Source organism: Pelophylax lessonae, assembly GCF_965119305.1.
Source record: "Pelophylax lessonae genome assembly, chromosome: 12".
Classification (NCBI taxonomy): domain Eukaryota; kingdom Metazoa; phylum Chordata; class Amphibia; order Anura; family Ranidae; genus Pelophylax; species Pelophylax lessonae.
In genome coordinates, this window is record NC_138779.1 from 168046080 (window position 1) to 168068355 (window position 22276).

A 22276-nucleotide genomic window follows, 5' to 3' on the forward strand; every position below is an offset into this window, starting at 1 on the left:
TGGAATGCAACGATCCTTCCAAACGCTTTGAACAAGCGGCTGTCAGTGCCATCCGCATACAAGGTCTGATTCGCCTGAGAGCTGCGTAATAGTATCTGGTATCCATATCCATCAGAGGCTGTCAATACCAACTGGATACAGAGACACACTCGTTTGAGAGGAGTATAACAACGCATGTTATCTCTATCCATCTGGTAAGAAGCCCAGCGGGCCAATTTGAATGCACGGTGGGGATCACCATTGTTTGATTTCAGAGCACTGGGATCGTTTAATTTTGCTAAGGAGAGCACTTACTTTATTCCGTCCAGTAAGGAGGAATTCCAACAGGTGGAGGGAATTCAAGTCACCAATTGTTTTCAACACCATCTGTCACTTATCACATCACTGAAGATTGTCTAATATCGACACGTTGGTGTCTTGGGACTTTTTTCTTTATACACCATTGTATATTGTACACATTGCACCCATATTCTTTGTTTGATTTTGAAGGTGTATAATTTATTGGTTGCAATTTTTGCACAGTTATCTAGATATAGCGCACCACTTCATCACACATTTAATTACATTTTTATCTGGGAGCAGCATATCACTGATCAGCGCACTTTTCTTTCACACATATATATATATATATCTATTGTCCCCAAAAGCCCTTTTGAGGGCTGGTATTTGTGTAATTTTTTTTGTTCTGTGATATATATATATATATATATATATATATATATATATATTGTCCCCAAAAGCCCCTTTGAGGGCTGGTATTTGAGTATTTTTTTAATATATATATATATATATATATATATATATATATGTAGCATGTCCAGAACCAGAAAAAAAAGATCATATAGGTGTAAAAGGGGTTCCCACCATCCCTGCTCTACTGAAAAATTATCTTTTTTTTCTGGTTCTGGACATGCTACAGAGCTAAAACTTCACAGGTACACCTTTTAGACCCCCTAGACACTAAATCACACAAAAAAAGTTCTTAAAAATTGTCATTTTTGATAGAGAGCCAATTATTGGAAAAAAAAAAAAACTTAACAAAAAAAAAAATTTCTTTGGATTTATTGTCTGGGGGGTCTAAAAAGTGTACCTGTGAAGTTTCAGCTCTGTAGCATGTTCAGAACCAGAAAAAAAAATAGAATCAGGGTTAGGGCTAGGGTTAGGGTTAGGGTTAGGGTTAGGGTCAGGGCTAAGGTTAGGGTTATTTTTAGTGCTTAGGGTTAGAGTTAGAGGGGTAGGGGTAGGGCTACTAACTCTAAACCTAAGTATCTCACCGTAACCCTAACACTAAACCTAACCCTAACCCTCTAACCATAACCCTAACCCTCTAACCTTAACCCTAACCCTCTAAGCCTAGCCATAAAAATAACCCTAACCCTAAACCTAACCCTAACCCTAACCCTAACCCTAGCCCTAACCCTAACCCTAACCCTAGCCCTAGCCCTAATTTGTATTTTTTTATGGTTCCGGACATGCTACAGAGCTGAAACTTCGCAGGTACACTATTTAGACCCCCCAGATGCTAAATCCAAAGAAATTTTTTATTTTTATTTTTTTTTAATTTTTCCAATAATTGGCTCTCTATCAAAAAATTAAAATTTTTAAGAACTTTTTTTGTGTGATCCCTCTCCGGCATGCCACAGTCCAGGTGTTTGTCCCCTTGAAACAACTTTTCCATTACTATTGTGGCCAGAAAGAGTCCCTGTGGGTTTTAAAATTCGCCTGCCTATTAAAGTCTATGGCGGTTCGCAATGTTCGCCGGTTCGCGAACATTCGCCGATGTTCGCGTTCGCCGTTCGCGAACAGCGAATTTTATGTTCGCGACATCACTAGTGAGATACACCTTTTTAAATTTGTTTGGCGCATCTCCTTCTACCGCCGAGGATTGCAGGGCGCTTCAGTTTGGCTCCTGTTCCCAACTCCTCCTACTCCTCTTCCTCATCCTGCCTTTAGGGTACCAAAAATTGTAATCGGGGCCTAGTCTGTGTTTGTACGTGTGAGATACACCGTATTATAAAACTTTTCCTATTCCGCTATTTAATATACACCCTTTTGGAGTGTAAAAAAATTAAATTATGGCATAGTCTGTATCGGTACGTGTGAGATATACCTTTTAAATTTGTTTGGCGCATCTCCTTCCCCCGCCAAGGATTGCAGGGCGCTTCAGTTTGCCTCCTGTTCCCAACTCCTCCTACTCCTCTTCCTCATCCTCCCTTTAGGGTACAAAAAAATTTAATCGGGGCCTAGTCTGTGTTTGTACGTGTGAGATACACCGTTTTTTATCCTTTTCTGCTATTCAATATACACCCTTTTGGGGTAAAAAACATTAAATTGCGGCATAGTTTGCATATTTGACTGTGAGATACACCCGTGCGATACTGTTGTTGTTTTGTTCCGCTATTCAATAAACACCTTTCTAGGGCAAGATCTTAAATTACAGAAATATGAGGAGACCGTCAAATAGGGGCCGTGGCCTGAGTCGTGTTGCTGCTGGTAGAGCTCATGTTGCAAGGAGAGGACGTGGTCGATCTGTGCCAGCTACACGAACAAGTGAAACACCTTCCTCAAGTGTTAGTAGGCAACAGAACCTGCATCAGTATTTGGTAGGGCATCATACGCCTCTAGAAGTGATGAGGCCAGAACACAGAGAGGCGATAGTAGATTGGTTTGCTGCTGACAGTGCCTCCAGTTCCTTCACATTGTCTCCCACCCAGTCTACTGCAGAAAGGTCAGAGTTGGCACCTGCAGCCGATGTCCAACCGTCTTTCACCTCACCCCCTTGCAAATCAGGCAAGCAGTCTGAGCCCCAAGCCATACAGCAGTCTCTTCTTCTTTTTGAGGACTCTGTCAGCAGGGTTTCCCAGGGCCATCCACCTAGCCCTGCCCCATAAGTGGAAGAGATTGAGTGCAGCGATGCCCAACCACTTATTTCTCAAGATGAGTACATGCAAGGACCATCGCAGCACGTCTCCGATGATGACGAAACGCAGGTGCCAACTGCTGCGGCGTTCAGAATTGTGGAGACCGACAAGGAGGGCAGGGGTGAAGACTGGGTGGAAGATGATGTGGAGGACGATGAGGTCCTCGACCCCACATGGAATGAACGTCATGCAGGTGACCTGAGTAGTTTGGAGGAAGAGGCGGTGGTCGCACAGAGCCACCAGCACAGCAGAAGAGGGAGCAGGGTGCAGAAGCGGAGCGTCCGTGCCCTAGACACTACGCCTGCTACTGCCCAATGCAGCAAGGGAACGAGCGCACCAAAGTCAGCTCAAAGGAGTTCTCTAGCGTGGAAGTTCTTTAGAAAATGTGCTGATGACAGGACATGAGTGGTTTGCACCCTGTGCAATCAGAGCCTGTAGCGAGGCATAAACCTTCTCAACCTGAGCAGAACCGGCATGATCAGGCATCTAAGTGCAAAGCACGAGCTGCAGTGGAGTAGACACCTTCAAAACCAAGAAACGTCTCTGGCTCATCCTGCTTCCTCTTCTGCTGCAGTCTCGGCCGCTCCAGCTACATCTGTAGTGATACCGGCACCTGCCACCCCGCAAACAGAGGATCTGTCAGCAACACCACCACCTGGGTCACCAACCATCTCCACAATGTCCCGTGGAAGCGTTCAACTTTCCATCTCCCAAACACTTGAGAGGAAGAGGAAGTACCCCCCTACCCACCCGCGATCCCTGGCCCTGAATGCCAGCATTTCAAAATTCTTGGCCTTTGAAATGCTGTCATTCCGTCTGGTGGAGACGCACAGTTTTAAAAACCTTATGTCGGTGGTTGTCCCACAGTACGTCGTGCCCAGCTGCCACTACTTTTCCAGGCAAGCCAGCCCTTCCCTGCACAACCAAGTGGGGGAAAAAATCAGGTGTGCACTGCGCAACGCCATCTGTGCCAAGGTCCACCTAACTACCAATACGTGGACCAGTAAGCACGGTCAGGGGCGTTATATCTCCCTAACGGCACACTGGGTAAATGCAGTGGCGGATGGGCCTGAGGCGGATAGCAATTTGGCGCATGTCCTTCCACCACTGAGGATTGCAGGGCGCTTCAGTTTGTCTCCTGTTCCTAACTCCTCCTACTCCGCTTCCTCATCCTCTACCGCCTCCTCATCCGGACAGCATAACACCTTCACCACCAACTTCGGCACGGCCAGGGGTAAACGACAGCAGGCAGTTTTAAAACTTGCCTGTTTGGGGGAAAAACCACAAACCGCGCAGGAGTTGTGGAGGAGCATGGAACAGCAGACAAATGAGTGGTTGCTGCCAGCGAGCCTCAAGCCCGGCCTGGTGGTGTGCGATAACGGGCGAAATCTCATAGCAGCTCTGGGCCTAGCCGGTTTGACGCACATCCCTTGCCTGGCGCATGTGCTGAATTTGGTGGTGCAGAGATTCCTTAAAAACGACCCCGATATGTCAGAGCTGCTGCAGAAAGTGCGGGCCGTTTGTGCGCACTTTCAGCATTCTCACCCTGCTGCTGCTCGCCTGTCAGCGCTGCAGCGTAACTTCGGCCTTCCCGCTCACCGCCTCATATGTGACGTGCCCACGAGGTGGAACTCCACCTTGCACATGCTGCAAAGACTGTGCGAGCAGCAGCAGGCCATAGTGGAGTATCAGCTGCAGCACGCACGCGTGAGTCGCTCTGCGGAACAGCACCACTTCACCACCAATAACTGGGCCTCCATGCGAGACCTGTGTGCCTTGTTGCGCTGTTTTGAATACTCCACCAACATGGCCAGTGCCGATGACGCCGTTGTCAGCTTAACTATCCCACTTCTATGCCTCTTTCAAAAAACAATTTGAGCGATGATGGAAGAGGATGTGGCACAGGATGAGGAAGAGGAGGAGGAGGAGGAGGAGGAGGAGGATGAAGAGGTAACATTTCCAAGGCTTTCAGGGCAGTCATTCACAAGGGGCTCCGAGGGTGGGTTCCTGCACACACAAACGCCAGGGACACAATTGTCCAGCAGGGCCACAGTTCTGGAGGATGAGGAGGATGAGGAGGAGGAGCTGGAGGAGGAGAGGGAACCATGTTCACAGCAGGGTGGCACCCAGGCCAGCTCATGGCCATCACTGGTGCGTGGCTGGGGGGATACAGAGGACACGGACGATACACCTCCCACAGAGGACAGCCTTTCGTTTCCTCTGGGCAGCCTGGCACACATGACTATTACATGCTGCAGTGTCTCCACAACGACCGCCGAGTTGCCCACATTCTAACTTGTGCTGATTACTGGGTGGCCACGCTGCTGGATCCCCGTTACAAGGACAAGTACCGTCCTTAATTCACTCACTGGAGCGCGATCGCAAGATGCGCGAGTACAATCGCACGCTGGTAGACGCGATGCTGCTGGCATTCCCACCTGACAGCTCGGCCACAGTGGAAGCACAAGGCGGAGGAGGAGGAGGAGGAGGAAGAGGTCGCCAACGCAACCAGGGCACCGCCAGCACCTCAGAAGGCAGGGTTAGCATGGCCGAAATGTGGAAAAGCTTTGTCAGCACGCCACAACAAACAGCAGCACCAGCAGCTCATATGGAACGTCTTAGCAGGAGGCAGCATTTCACCAACATGGTGGAGCAGTATGTGTGCACACGCCTAGACGTACTGAATGAGGGGTCTGCCCCCTTCAACTTCTGGGTCTCCAAGTTGGGCACATGGCCTGAGCTTGCCCTTTACGCCTTGGAGGTGCTGGCGTGCCCTACAGCCAGTGTATTATCTGAACGGGTATTTAGCACGGCTGGGGGCGTTATCACAGACAAGCGCAGCCGCCTGTCCAGAGAAAATGTGGACAAGCTCACGTTCATTAAAATGAACCAGGCATGGATCCCACAGGACTTTTCCATACCTTGTGCAGAATAGCGATGTATACCGACCTTACCCAGCCATTGTTCTATTTTTGCTCTTTCTCACTCTTTTGGGGTGTACCCTCATTTAAAATTTCTGAAAAGAAGCAGTGTTGGCTACCTCGTCCTCCTCAGGGCCAGATTAACGTAGGGGCTATTGGAGCTGCAGTTCCAGGCCCCTACCTTTATATAGGCCCCGGGTTGGCCATATTCACTGTTACCGCTCTTCTGTCACTTGTAAACACAGAAGTCTGGCTTCTATGCTCGCTTCCCCACGCAGCTCCCTCAGAACCTCCCCACACAGCACGAAGGCCAGACAAGGAGGGACAGTTGCCGATGCATGGATGTGTTTATGGGCTTCAGAGACAGCATCCCATGTTGAATTAGGCATGCATGGCTGCACCCTTCCTCCTCTGGGTGCATGCCAAGGCACGGCCCTTAAGGCCCTTCAAAATCCTCAGCACCAAGCCCATGATGCTCTTAATCCGGCCCTGGTCCTCCTCCACCGCCACTTCCACCTACACCGCCCATAGGTGTGCGCAGCCTATTGCATTAGGGTGTGCACCCCAAAGTTTAAATACACATGCATGTGTTTGCCTACATGTACATGGCCCCGATACATTACTCTCCCTGCTGGCAAAGAGAAATAGAGCAGAGCAGGTCCGAGGGAGATCTTTCCCATCTCCTCACTGGCAAACAGAGCGATAATGCTATGTGCCCTAGGTGATTAGGGTGTGCCCAGGCACATCCGGCACACCCTGTGCGCACGCCTATGAGACCGCCACATCCACCACCACCTCAACCTCCCTCCTACTCCATATGGGCCTCGTCCTTCAGAGATGAAGAACATTGTTTTATTTTTCTGTTTTTTTTGTTGTTTTAAGTTATTTCCCTATCTACATTTGTTTGCAGAGCACTTGCCATGCTCTTAGCAACGTTTTGCTGCCATTTGCAGCACTCTAGCCCTTTCCATTGGTGTTTTAGAGCCATTTTAGTGCCTGAAAGTTCGGGTCCCCATTGACTTCAATGGGGTTCGGTGTCCGGGAAAAGTTCGGCAAAAGTCCGGGACACGGACCCGGACTTTTTTTTTAAAGTTCGGCCGAACCCGCCGAACACGGACATCCAGGTGTCTGCTCAACTCTTACATAGTTACATAGTAGGTGAGGTTGAATAAAGACAATAGTCCATCCAGTTCAACCTGTGTAGGTGTGTGTGGCTGTAATCATCTCACATACCCCTGAATGTTCTGATCCTTGAGATGTAAGTCTAAGAGTCTTTTGAAAGCCACCATACTACCCGCAGAAACCACCTCTTGTGGTAGAGAATTCCACAATCTTGTAGCCCTAACAGTAAAGAACCCCCCACGTTGCCTGAGGTTAAAACGCTTCTCCTCTAATCGCATTGTATGCCCTCGAGTCCTCATGCAATCCCTTCGAATGAACAGCTTTTTTTCTAAGCTGGGATCCCCATTAAGATATTTATAAATTGCTATCATGTCCCCCCTCAGACGTCTCTTCTCCAGGGAGAATAAATCGAGCGATTGTAGACGCTCTTCATAGTCAAGGTCCTCCAATCCCCTAATTAGTTTAGTTGCCCTTCTCTGGACTCTCTCCAGCTCCAACACATCCCTCCTGAGGACTGGCGACCAGAACTGGACAGAATACTCCAGATGCGGTCGGACCAGAGTTTTATAAAGTGGAAGGATTATAGTCTTATCTCTGGAATACATCCCTTTCTTTATGCATGCTAATATTCTGCTGGCTTTGGCAGCTGCCGCTTGACATTGCATGCTGTTGCCTAATCTATCATCAACCAAGACTCCCAGATCCTTCTCCATTTTTGATTCCCCCAAGGGTTCCCCTCCTAACGTGTATTGTGTTTTTATGTTTTTAGTCCCCAAGTGCAAAACCTTACACTTCTCCACGTTAAACCTCATATGCCATGTCGTTGCCCACTCTGTAATTTTGTCCAGGTCATTCTGTAGGATATCTGCTTCATGCTGTGCAGTTATTGCTCTGGCCAATTTTGTGTCATCTGCAAAAACTGATATCGAACTACTGATCCCGACCTCAATGTTGTTTATGAATAAATTGAACAAGGTTGGTCCCAGGACTGAGCCCTGGGGCACCCCGCTTACTACCTCAGACCAGTCTGAGTATGCGCTGTTTATTACCACTCTTTGGACACGCCCTTTAAGCCAATTCCGTATCCAAGAGCAAACCCTGCTGTCGATACCTGCAGACCTTATTTTATAAATTAAGCGCTTGTGGGGAACTGTATCAAACGCCTTAGCGAAATCCAAGTACACCACATCCACTGGTCTCCCCCTATCTAGCTCACAGCTCACCTCCTCGTAGAATGTTAATAGATTGGTTTGACAAGAACGCCCATTTGTAAACCCGTGCTGATTACTGCTGATGATGTTGTTGTCTTTAGCAAACTCTACGATATAGTCCCTTATCATCCCCTCCAGAAGTTTACATACTATTGATGTCAAACTGACAGGCCTATAATTTCCCGGGATATGCCTCTGGCCCTTTTTGAATATCGGAATCACGTTAGCTTTCTTCCAATCCCCTGGTACATCTCCTGTCCTAATACTGTCAGCAAAGATCAGGAACAGTGGTCTGGATATAACCTTACTGAGTTCCTTGAGTACTCTCGGATGTACGCCATCCGGGCCTGGTGATTTGTTTGTGTTGAGTTTATCCAGCCTTTCCCTGATTTCACCCTCTGTTAGCCATAGTGGCAAGTCCTGTGTATTACTACTAACCATACAGTCATGGTCAGTGTACCCCTCCGTTTCCTGTGTAAAGACTGACGAGAAAAAAGCATTCAGCACGGTTGCTTTTTCAGTGTCCTCTGTAACCATCCTCCCATCATTGTTAATTATGTGTGCAATATGCTCTGCCCTAGTTTTTTTGCTGTTGATATATTTAAAGAATTTCTTTGGGTTTTTTTTACTATCCTCCGCTATTTGTCTCTCAAAGTTGATTTTAGCCATCTTGATTTCTTGTTTACTTTTCTTATTTGCCTCCTTGTATTGCTCGAAAGTCGATACTGTGCCCTCTGATTTATACTTCTTGAAGGCCAATTTTTTTCCCCTAATAAGTTTTTTGACGCTACGGTTTAACCAGTCAGGTTTGGCTTTGTCTCTTCTAAATTTATTTCCCATAGGAATGCACTGCAACATGCCTTTGCCTAATATGTTCCTAAAGCATTCCCATTTTTCCTCTGTGGTCAGGGATCCCAGGGTTTGGTCCCAGTTTACCCTTTCCATCAATGAGTACAATTTTGGAAAGTTTGCCCTTCTGAAGTTTAGGGTTCTTATGTTCCCCACTTGCCTTGTTATATTGTTATTTATACTAAATGTGATCATCCTGTGATCGCTAGAGCCCAGGTTGTCCTGGACTCCTACCTGCGAGATTAGGTCTGGGTCATTAGTGATCAATAGATCCAGGACTGCATTTTCTCTAGTCGGAGAATCCACCAACTGTGACATGTAATTATCCAGTAAGGATTCCGTGAATAGGCGGGCCTTCTGTGAGTGTGTAGTCCCCTCGTCCCAGTCAATGTCGGGATAATTGAAGTCCCCCAATATGATGACTGATCCCAATTTTGCCACTTTACTCATTAGTGCTAAGAATTCCAGCTCTACCTCCTCCCCTTGGTTAGGTGGCCTATAGCAAACCCCCACAATTACTTTCCCCTTTTCTCCTTCCCTATGGAATTCAACCCACACAGATTCTAAATCCATGCTCATCCCATCCGTAATGTCACTCCTTTCTATCACCTTTATATTGTTCTTGACATAGAGACATACCCCTCCCCCTCTTTTTCCTACCCTGTCCTTCCGGTACGCCGAATACCCTTGGATATTGGCCAGCCAGTCATGTGAGGGGTCGAACCAAGTCTCTGTTATTCCCACAAGGTCTATGTCCTCCTCATGTACCAATATTTCCAACTCATCCATTTTATTAGCTAGGCTCCTGGCATTAGCATATACCCCTCTTAGTTTTACGGAAGTTAAGCGCAATTGGCGGTTATGTTTATTCCTGTTTGGTCTGAGATTTTCCCGCACAGACCTGCCAATTGACATTGTGGACCTACTGTCGCTGCTGACTCTACAGCTGCCTTCAGTCCTCTGCTCCCTCCTAAATGACTCTACTTCTGAGCCCTCCCCCCCCGTCTCCTAGTTTAAAAGCCCCTCCAACTTGGTGGCCATCTTTCTCCCCAAATGAGCTGTACCGTCCCCATTAAGGTGCAGCCCATCCTTACTAAAGAGCCGGTAGCCGACTGAGAAGTCAGCCCAGTTCTCCAGGAACCCAAACCCCTCCTTCCTACACCAGTTCCTCAGCCACTTGTTAAGTTCCCTAATCTCCTTCTGCCTCTCCTGTGTGGCTCAAGGTACAGGCAGTATTTCAGAGAAAACCACCTTGGAGGTCCTTTTCCTCAATCTATTACCTAAGTCCCTGAAATCGTTCTTAAGGATCCTCCACCTACCTTTAACTTTGTTATTAGTGCCCACATGCCCCATGACCGCTGGGTCATCCCCAGCCCCCCACATCAATCTGTCTGCCAGATCTGCGATGTGCCGAACTCGGGCGCCCGGTAAACAACAAACTGTTCGGTTCACGAGATCTTTTTTACAGATTGCCCTCTCTGTCCTCTTGATAATTGAGTCCCCAACTACCACAACCTTTCTAACCTTTCCTGAGCTGGGGGAGGGCGCGTGCTCCAGCTCTGCCACCCCTGAGTTGATATCCCCCTCAACCTGCAACTCGGCAAATTTGTTAGGGTGTACCAACTCAGGATTGGCCTCCTTGGCACTCCTCCCTCTACCCTTCCTAACAGTCACCCAGCTGCGTACCTCTGCTGCTTGCATCTCCTCTAATCCTCCCTCCTCTATGCTGGCCCCTGCCAGCGCCTGATAGGTAATGTCCAAGCTTCTTTCCAGGTTGTTGATGCCACGCAGTGTTGCCACTGTGTTCTGTAGGTCCAGGATCTGGTCTAACAGAGCAACAAGTCGCTCACATCTTGCACAGCAGTATTCGCCCTCGATTGGTTCATCAAGGAACGCATACATGCAGCAAGAAGTGCACTGAGTAGCATCTGCAATCCTGTTGGACATTATTACCCTCTACTCTATGGGGATAATATTAACGACCTGCTCTTCCTTACCTACACTACCTCTGTTTCCCCTGGTACTAAACCTGGGGTCCTCACCAGTCGCTAATATACTAACCAGTCGCTAAGATACTCACCAGTCGCAAAGATCCAACAGACGCAAAGATACTCACCAGTCGCAAGATACTCACCAGTCGCAAGGATACTCACCAGTCGCAAGGATACTCACCAGTCGCAGGATACTCACCAGTCGCAAAGATACTCACCAGTCGCAAGGATACTCACCAGTCGCAAGGATACTCACCAGTCGCCAAGATACTCACCAGTCGCAAAGATACCCACCAGTCGCAGGATACTCACCAGTCGCAGGATACTCAGCAGTGGCAAAGATACTCAGCAGTGGCAAAGATACTCACCAGTCGCAAGGATACTCACCAGTCGCAAAGATACTCACCAGTCGCAGGATACTCACCAGTCGCAAGGATACTCACCAGTCGCAAGGATACTCACCAGTCGCAGGATACTCACCAGTCGCAAGGATACTCACCAGTCGCAAAGATACTCACCAGTCGCAGGATACTCACCAGTCGCAGGATACTCACCAGTCGCAAGGATACTCACCAGTCACAAAGATACTCACCAGTCGCAAGGATACACACCAGTCGCAAGGATACTCACCAGTCGCAAGGATACTCACCAGTCACAAGGGTACACACCAGTCGCAAAGATACTCACCAGTCGCAAGGGTACACACCAGTCGCAAGATACTTACCAGTCGCAAGGATACTCACCAGACTTCCCAGGTACTCAGTTGCAGAGACAGTCACACAGCAGTCAGTCGCAGCACTGTCAAACAGCTATTGATTTCTCACAGAGCTCAGTCACACAGCTTTCTCCCTGTTTGCAGCTGCTGCCTTACTCACAGCTGCTGCCACACACACACTGGGACGGATGTCTCCTCCTCCTCACTGGGCACGGACGGTCCTCCTCCTCTTCATCCAGGCACTAAGGGAGGGAGGCAGTTTCCGACCTCCACCGCCGCGCTCTGCCTCGGTCCCTGCACCCAGTATCCTGGTGCGGTTGTTCACGTCCCTGCTGCCGCTCCCTCTGCTCTTCTAGCGGCTCCCGTCCTCCACCGCCGCTCAGTTGATTGTTACCGGCCCCCTGCACGGTGCACCCCTTGTGCGGCTCCCCCCGCACGTGTCCCCGCAGCTCCTCTTCCTCCTCGCTCCCTTGCCGCACGTACACACACTTCCGGTTTCTCTCAGCGCCGCCTCCGGTCAACTCTAAAATTGATGTCAGATGTAACCTACTATTTTTATAGATTTTATTGTATATGAAATAAGTGTATTTATCCTTATTTGCAATAATTATATATGTGATTAATAAATATGGTTCAACAAATTTGCACAATTATGTCAGCTTTTTATGGGTTCCCCTCCTTGTGTGGGGGCTTTTATATGATACTCATTTGGAAACACATATGCCTGGTTGCAAACTCGTTTAAAGTCCCGCATTTCTTCTTCTTTTACAATACACATTTAGGGATGGAGGCAACCAGACATACATTTTGTGGCAGATCTCTTTCCCCCCTTTTTTTATGAATAAACCAAACTGTTTGCAACCACTTCTCGGCTATGAGGAAGGCGTAAAGCCGAAACGCGTCAGCATCTGTCATGTTGTCACCGCTATCCATGTTGGAATAAAGCATTTTACTTGGAAGAAGACTTTCCGTGTGCCGGCTTTATTCATATAACATTTGGTTTGGACGTTCAGCCTGAGCACCGACACTTAGCTCTTTATTTTCCCACAGTGCGGTGGAGCTAGGGTGAGTTACTGTTTATGCCACTTCTCGGCTATCTCCCTGTGTAACAAACCCCCTCAAGAGGTCATTCACACCCGCCACCGAGCTAATCTCCCACAGCGGGTACAAGCACAACCGAACGGACGTTTCAAACGTCCTAAAAATTCCAGCATTCAAAGGGACTTTTAACAACGTCCCGTGTACATGGAGCCTTAGAGTGCACCATACACCACTGAGGCTTCACGCCATTGATCTTCGTTCTGATGATTTGTGTAGTAGATGTGAGAGGGAGGTGGGGGATCTGGTGCACTTATTGTGGAGATGCCCGAAGCTGCACTGATATTGGTCTGGGGTGCTTTCCACTATTAACAGGGTCCTGGGCTTGGAGATTACTCAGGATCCCAGGCAGTGTCTTTTAGGTATACTAGAACACATAGTGCAGGATAAATATCTAAGTGAAGCAGCTGTGTGGGCCTTTTTTCAAGCCCATCTACTCATTCTTAGACACTTGGTGGCTCGGGACCCTCCGACTTATAGGATTTGGTTAGAACAACTAGGTACCAACCTCCGCATGGAGAAATCTATATACCAGCATAGGGGTTCCACCTCTAAGTTTTTTAAAGTTTGGGGTTGTGTGGCTGAGTTCTCCGGGTATGGCTCCAACGGACTTGGTCCTGGATCGTTTGTTACTTTAACTACCAAGGGTGCCAGAGGGTACATATCACTTGCTTTGGGGGACCCCGGTGTGTGTTCTTTTTACCTTTTTGATATGTTTATTTTACTTTTTGCTATGATGACTATGTCGTAGAGTCCTGAGCCTCAGGGTAGACTTTAGCCTATTAACAGAGTTATTAACAACCGGCTGAGATCTGTATTGCTTTGTTCGATTTGCAACATTTCGTTGACTGTGTGTACCATAAAGTGTACTTATGTGCGTTATCTCAATAAACTTTTCTCTTGATTTAAAAAAAAAAAAATGTATGCCGTTTTTTAACATGGCTTTAGTGAGTTTATATCAGGAGTTGTGAATCGTTGTTCAAGAACAAGCTATTTTTTGGTAACATTTTTTCCTAGGAACATTTTATTTTCCCTTTGGTAATTCGGAAGGACTTCTAGTAGTCAGCTAAAATTATTATTAGCATTTGTAAAAAAAAAGTACTAACTTAAAGGTCAGTCCAGATGTTAAAAAAAAAAAATCCTTATAATTCTCTCTATAAGGAAGCATTTCTAAAAAAAAAAAAAAAAAAAAAAAAAAAGGAAGCATTTCTGAAAAACTAAGATGACAGAAAATTTGGAAGCAATTTATTCCACATCTTGTAAAGAAATATTTTGGTTTAACTCATCTTGGGTTAGCTTTGGAGGGTAATGGGTCTTCATAGTTCTTACAAGTTTTTTTTTTTATTTTTATTTTCCGTTTCTTATGTAGCACTGCCCCTTAGGGAGCTGCTGAGAGCTGCACCTTCTGGATTCCCATGGGTTACCCTTAGCAAAGGATAGCAGACAAATAGCATTTTAAGTCCTTGGCTCAGTCAAACAGTCCAGGGAATGTTGTTTTTTTTTGTGTTTTATTTTGGAACTGGGATGGGAGAGTGGGATACTCCAACTTGAACTATGCACAATTCCTGAGGATAACTGACTGTAGAATGCGGCAAGGCTTCACCTTGCCACTGAAGTGAAGATAAAGAATATGAACTCTTGTTTAGGTTACTCTTCAGGGTTTGACTTGGCACACCCTTTCTCACTTGCTGTGTGTGCTGACATCCTGTCCACTGACACTCCACTGGAGTGGTCCCTTCCTGGGCAGACCCCTGGCAAGCTAACCGGTACTCACAGACACTGTTTTTCCCTGGGTTGCTCTGCCTCCAACTCCCTTGTCAGCATTCACTGGACCTCCTGGCTCAGCTCCACACGTCTGATCCACAAGACTGACCACCTGTGACCACCTTCCTCAGCAGCAGGAGGAGAGGCAGACGTCAGCCTCCTCCTGGGACCTGACTTCCCACCCAAAGACACCCTGTCACAAGTGCCCCTGGCTTTTATAACATATCCCAGGATGCACCACTGTTGTGCCAACCCACTGATATAGTCATAGAAGCCTGTGTGTCACTGGCTGAGTTTCCTCCACTGCCCAACAGGCTCCCCTATTGGATACATTGAGGACACTCCCTCAGACCAGATGAATCACACATGGACACATGCAACAGGCCTAACTACAGATCAGGCTCCCCTGCGAAGCAGGCAGAGCAAACTATGCTTTTTCCTAGCACCTACCTAGGAGGGGGCTACACTTAATTAACCATTTCCAGTCATCATCTAGTGGTCATGGTGAAAAGTGTTTCCTGTTATTTTAAGGGGAAGAATAACTTTTCCATATCTTTTATTTGTACCAGTAAGGTAACATTCTGAATGTCCTCAGTGGTGTGTAGGATACAAAGTTTCCTTTTATAAATATGCCAAAATGCAGAGCTAACTCGTTTTAATGTTCTTCTGGCTTTTAAAGACAGTGTGCTCTTTTTTTCCTTTCATTGAATTCCTCTTTTTCTAGGTTGGAGTTGAAGAATTTTTGAGGGCTGGAGGTATTTCAGGTTCTGTCAAACCTCACACAATGAGTTTATTTCTTCTACTAATTTCTTTTTTGTTTTTGAGCATGTTTTGTTTCCAGGGGTGAAGCAAATTATGGCTATGCTTTGAGTGTCCTGCTGAGGTTTAGAAATGTGAATGTTGATAACGTTTACCTCATATTTTCATTTTGTTTTCTATGATTTTGTTTGAAAATATATTAAGCAGTATCCTAATATAGTATCTCTTAATTTGTGAATCGGTTCCTTCATCTATTAGATTTGTCTGCATTTCAGTTTCAGATTTTATGAGCTTGTCCCCTTCTGACAAGGAATTGTGCTGGGCAGCAAGTATGTCTTCTCCCTTCTCTTCATGTGCACCTGTGAGTCCCATTATTGATTGTGATGGTGCTCCGCAAATCAGCTATTTCAATTTTTTTTTCTCTTTTTCTCTCAGCTCTGCAGAGTACACATCAATGGTCTGGCCATGCCCCTGAGAAAAGTATTATGGAACTAGGGCTTTGAGACAAGCTTCCTCTGGACAACTGGCAAAATATTGGTTGTTTTCTCTGCGGACTCTGGTGCTACATGACTAAAACAAGTGGAGGTATATTAGCTAATATTTGATGCTTAAATACTGACTAGTTACGTACATAGTTACATAGTAGGTGAGGTTGAATAAAGACAATAGTCCATCCAGTTCAACCTGTGTAGGTGTGTGTGGCTGTAATCATCTCACATAGCCCTGAATGTTTTGATCCTTGAGATGTACGTCTAAGAGTCTTTTGAAAGCCACCATACTTCCCGCAGAAACCACCTCTTGTGGTAGAGAATTCCACAATCTTGTAGCCTTAACAGTAAAGAACCCCCCACGTTGCCTGAGGTTAAAATGCTTCTCCTCTAATTGCATTGTATGCTATCCCTTCGACTGAATAGCTTTTTTTCTAAGCTGAGATCCCCATTGAGATATTTATAAATTGCTATCATGTCCCCCCTCAGGCGTCTCTTCTCCAGGGAGAATAAATCAAGCGATTGCAGATGCTCTTCATAATTAAGGTCCTCCAATCCCCTAATCAGTTTAGTTGCCCTTCTCTGGACTCTCTCCAGCTCCAACACATCCCTCCTGAGGACTGGCGACCAGAACTGGACAGAATACTCCAGATGCGGTCGAACTAGAGTTTTATAAAGTGGAAGGATTATAGTCTTACCTCTGGAATACATCCCTTTCTTTATGCATGCTAATATTCTGCTGACTTTGGCAGCTGCCGCTTGACATTGCATGCTATTGCCTAATCTATCATCGATCAAGACTCCCAGATCTTTCTCCATTTTTGATTCCCCCAAGGGTTCCCCTCCTAACGTGTATTGTGCTTTTATGTTTTTAGTCCCCAAGTGCAAAACCTTACACTTCTCCACGTTAAACCTCATTTGCCATGTCGTTGCCCACTCCGTTATTTTGTCCAGGTCATTCTGTAGGATATCTGCTTCATGCTGTGTAGCAAAAACTGATAACGAACTACTGATCCCGTCCTCAATGCTGTTTATGAATAAATTGAACAAGGTTGGTCCCAGGACTGAGCCTTGGGGGACCCCGCTTACCACCTCAGACCAGTCTGAGTATGCGCTGTTTATTACCACCCTTTGGACACGCCCTTTTAGCCAGTTCCGTATCCAAGAGCTTACCCTGCTGTCGATACCTGCAGACCTTATTTTATAAATTAAGCGCTTGTGGGGAACTGTGTCAAACGCCATAGTTGACACAATGTAGTTGGTTTAAAACTAAACACAAGTTATGGGAGTGTGACAAAAATAGGATTGTTTTGTACCAGTTGAACCAATTAATACCTGCAGTGCACAACAGTGGGTCCATTGCTCCTTCGTTGGTCCATGTGTTCTCTGACAAGATTACGAAACTGGATGATAGATGAGGTGGAATCTGGAACCCCATGATCAGGCCAAGCCATAAAATGAAAATGACGAACAGTTTGTATGCCGGATTGTTTTGCCTGCATTACAAAACATAATGATGAAGTAAATGTATGTGCTACACATTGTACACAATCATTTGAAACACATGACCTACACAAAACATGGTCTGTTTCATTAAAGCAGGACAAAAAAACAATGGTCATCTACAAGGTACACTAATCTATAGAAAATAGATGGAAAAATCTTTAAACTAACTTCAGAAAAGTGAAATTTAAATGGTTACTAAAACTTACTGAACTTCACATATCTTTCAATTCTTATTAACTAGGCATTCTTTTGTATTCCTTTACAGATACAGTCTACAAATAGGCTAAAGCTGGTCATACATGGATCAAAATTTCTCACAGATCCAACTGGTGTTGGGTAACTTTTCAAAAGAAACACCAAAACTGCAACCCTTTCACTGCCAAAGCCATTTTCTTCAACCACCCCCCCCCCCCCCCACTCACACACACACACACACGCACTCATGTTTAAATTCACATTTTTGGCCTTGAGTTGATTTAAAACCCCAAAATGCTTACATATTTTCTGAAAGTAGGAATCCTGTAAAATAACATGTTGTTAGTTGCAAATTTTTATGTCACACAATACTTTTTATACCTACTGTATATATTCAGTAAAAATACACTAAAATTAATTTTATTGCACACAAAGAAATGAACGTTCCTATTTTTTTGGTAAAATATAAAGAGAAGTACGTGTTAAGTAAATAGATATCAAACATGTCAAGAATAAAATTTAATGGACCCGTGAAATGGCAACAAGCTACAATACTCAATCTTGTCCATAGGTAGAGCGTTAACCCTTTTCGCTGCCACTTAAGACAAATGGGGCACAGAACCAATTCCAGAGGGCCAGGTCAGTATGCCTTATGTATTTTTAATACATAAGGCATACTGACCTAGCCCTCTGGAATTGCATTTTATTATGCATTACCCCTTCTGCTACCTCCATGCTTGTCAGAAAAGGCTTTGCCATAGTATAGATACTGTTTCCAGGCGCACACGTATACGCATGCGCCAAAATGCATCTGCCACCAAACAGCCTGGATAATTGCTGTTTGATCTACAGCGTTCTGTGTATGTCCCTGCGTTCATGCGTATGACCTCTGATCTTGACCCGGCTTGCTTCCGATCATTCCTGTCTACTTGTCCTGACCCCTGGCTTCACCTTGGATTCTGTCTCTGCCTGCTGCACATGTTGATCCTGCGTCCATTCAAGACTCTACCTGTGACCCGACTACGCTGCTGTCTGCAGTATATGCCTGATCTGTCCATCTGTTACCGACTTGAATCGTCTGACCCTGCTTCCAGCTCTTTCAGCCTGCTACAGCTCCTTCAGTCCAGCTCTGCATCTTCTGCCACCTGCTTCTTGCTGTGCACCCACAGTCTGTCATCAGCCAAGCCAAGCACGTCTGCCCGCTTCCAGCTATCCTGCTGGCATGCCTGCCTGCTGTCAGCTACTCCTGGCTTCCTTCTCAGATACTACCTGCACAGACTACTGGACTAATTATAGGCATTCTTACCCCGCCGTGCTGCAGCAGTTACTGTCTCACCAACAGTGGCCCTCAAGACGGAGCTGTACGAGAGGCCTTCCTCCGCACGTCAGGCTCACCAACAAGGTACGTGACAGTGCTACTTCATTTCAGTGCCCATTAACTTATTCAGCAGACCCTCCTGAATAACAGAAAAGCTGTGATCAGAAGCTGACAAGCCGCTGATCACAGCTATTCATCACGAATGTTCATCCTCCCCCGCAGCTTCAAAATCATTCTGAAATTTCCCTAAAAGAATAGAATTCAGAGAGTAGTGGTTAATAATTCTTACTCTGAATGGACTAAGGTTATCAGTGGTGTACCCCAAGGTTCAGTGTTGGGACCCTTACTTTTTAATATCTTTATAAATGATATAGGGTCTGGGATTAAAAGTACCATTTCAGTCTTTGCAGATGACACCAAGCTTTGCAGTGGAATAACTTCTTTACATGATGTCTCCAATAGGGATGATCGAACGGTTCGGGTCCACCATCGTTTCGGCCCGAACATTGGGTGTTCGAGGTTCGGCCGAATTTAGAACTTTTTGCCCAAAAAGTTCGGAATTCGGCAACCAGAACCGACCAAAATGCAATGGGACAGGAAATGGGCTTTAAAAGCCTGTGATTGGACCAGAACCATTAGCAAAAGCCAATTGAGGGGGCAGGAGAATGCTAGGAATGTGATTGGAGTGACTAGGGGGTCCATAGTCCAATCATTAGTGAATACGCCCCCCAGTATATAAGATAGCCCCTGCCAAATTCCTAGCATTCTTATACGGGACATGGAAGAGAGTGGAATGCTGTTCTGTTACGATGTGCTACAAAGTGTCATTTAGCTATTTTTAGTGTGAGGAAAAGGATATCTAGTGTAGTTAGAGTGCTCCTTTTACACTTTAGTTAGCTTCAAAAATTTAGTTTCTGTAGGGAAAGTGTTAAGTGTAAGGGGACCGTAGTGTAGTGTAGGGTTAACTGACAGTGACTGCTATGGAAGGGTGACAAAACCCTTCCAAAGCAGGGTGACCGCTATAGAGAAATGATCATTTCTCTGAGTTGCTTTGGCACAGGGATATGGCTTCTCACCAGCCAGCATTTTTTATGCTGCAGGGGTTGCCACTTGCCAGTGCTTTTTTGAGGACATGTTTGATGTCAGACATGACATCTGAACATGTGTATAGGGGGTATATATACACAACCATGTCTGGATATATACACCTAGACATATATAGGTGTGATAGTAGCAGAAATATATGCTTGCGCTAATGAAATCATTTACACTAATATATTTCTGCTACTATCACACCTATATATGGCTAGGTGTCTATATACATATAAGTATGTGTGTATATATACCGCTATACACAAGTTCAGATGTTTTGCCTGCCTCAAAAGAACCCAAAAAAAATGCCCAAAAAAACTGCTAGCGTCAAAAAAAAATGCCCAGGTGTGTTTTTGCTGGCATTTTTTGGGGGTTTTTGGAGGCAGGCAAAACATCTGAACTTGTGTATAGTGGTGTATATACACACATACTTATATGTATATACACACCTAGACATATATAGGGGTGATAGTAGCAGAAATATATGCTTGCGCTAATGAAATCATTTACACTAATATATTTCTGCTACTATCACACCTATATATGGCTAGGTGTCTATATACATATAAGTATGTGTGTATATATACCACTATACACAAGTTCAGATGTTTTGCCTGCCTCAAAAGAACCCCAAAAAATGCCCAAAAAAACGCTAGCGTCAAAAAAAAAAATGCCCAGGTGTGTTTTTGCTGGCATTTTTTGGGGGTTTTTGGAGGCAGGCAAAACATCTGAACTTGTGCCCAGTACCACTATACACAAGTTCAGATGTTTTTCTGGGTGTTCTGGTATTTCATAAGCTTAATAATAGCATGCGATGCCAAGCTGCAGTTTCCAAAGCAAGCAAAGTCCTTTCTTGTATTAACAGAGGCATGGACTCCAGAGAGAGAGAGAGAGAGAGAGAGATCATTTTGCCCCTGTACAAATCATTAGTAAGGCCTCATCTGGAATATGCAGTTCAGTTTTGGGCAGCAGTTCTTAAAAAGGATATTGGGGAACTGGGGAAAGTGCAGAGAAAGGCAACCAAACTGATAAGAGGCATGGAGGAGCTCAGCTATGAGAAAAGATTGGAGGAACTAAATTTATTCTCTCTTGAAAAGAGGAGATTAAGGGGGTGTATGATCAACATGTATAAATACATAAGGGGTCCATATAGTGAACTTTGTGTTGAGTTGTTCACTTTAAGGTCAACACAGAGGGCAAGGGGGCACTCTTTACAACTAGAGGAAAACAGATTTTGTTACCAAATATGGAAAGGTTTCTTCACCGCAAGAGCTGTGAAAATGTGGGATAAACTCCCTCCAGAGGTTGTTCTGGCTAGCTCACTAGATTGCTTTAAAAAAGGTCTGGATTATTTCCTGGGTGTACTTAATATAAATGGGTACTAATACTTATAGGTAAAGTTGATCCAGGGAATATCCGATTGCCTCTCGGGGGATCAGGAAGGAATTTTTTTCCCCTGCTGTAGCAAATTTGATCATGCTTTGCTGGGGTTTTTTCGCCTTCCTCTGGATCAACTGTGGGTAAAGGATTGTGTTTATGGGATTGTATGGTTCAGTTTTCATTATTGTTTTTTTTTTTTGGGTTTAGCCAGATGGACTTGTGTCTTTTTTCAACCTGACTAACTATGTAACTATGTAAGACTACAACTTTAAATATGTTGAAACGCATTGGAGTATTCTATGCCTTGGTAGTCTGATATGCTGCCATGCACCAACTTTTTCTTGCTGTTCGATATTAATTTTGTTGTTGTAACCGGAGCTCATATTTTTATCCCATGTGGAACAAATTTTTAATGAATTGTTAAAAAATGTATATATTTTTTTATATAAACAATACTTTTCTGATTTAAAACACTACTGCTGCTGCTTAAAAAAAAAAAACCCTGGGGGAATCCCTTCTTGCCTTCTTTCAATAATTTGGGGTGTGCAGCTCCTTCAGCTCCTTATGTGTTTCTAATTTTGTTGTTGTATTCACTAAAGCTGCAGAGAAGGGCAGTTAAAAATAAATTGTAAAAACGTATTTAAAAATATATTGTAAAAAAAGTATTTAAAAATATGAATTAAGGGTTTAATGGCATGGGTGCTGTGGCTATACAGCAAAAATTAGTATTTTTATTTATAGCCACTGCAAGTCCCAAAAATTCATACCAGACCCTTTTTCCAAGCATGCAGCCTGGCTGGACAGGAAAGGAGGACCATATCAGGCCACTATAATAACAAATAAGTCCCACAATGTACATCCACCAACAATCACGTTAACCAAAGATGTTGATCCTTGACAATCATGCCGATCTGCCAAAAGAAAAAGAAAACGCAACCCACTAAAA

At 45.2% G+C, this 22276-nt stretch overlaps 1 protein-coding gene across 1 annotated transcript in view; it reads right to left on the minus strand.

The window, feature by feature from the left end:
- The window catches only part of LOC309568939 (receptor-type tyrosine-protein phosphatase H-like), a gene marked incomplete at its 5' end in the record, with an annotated part of 1053085 nt that overhangs the window by 418230 nt on the left and 612579 nt on the right, over positions 1-22276 (minus strand). The window contains one exon of the mRNA XM_082274706.1: positions 17175-17335. Coding sequence (XP_082130832.1) covers positions 17175-17335 — 161 coding nt within the window. The remainder of the gene's footprint in view (positions 1-17174; positions 17336-22276) is intronic.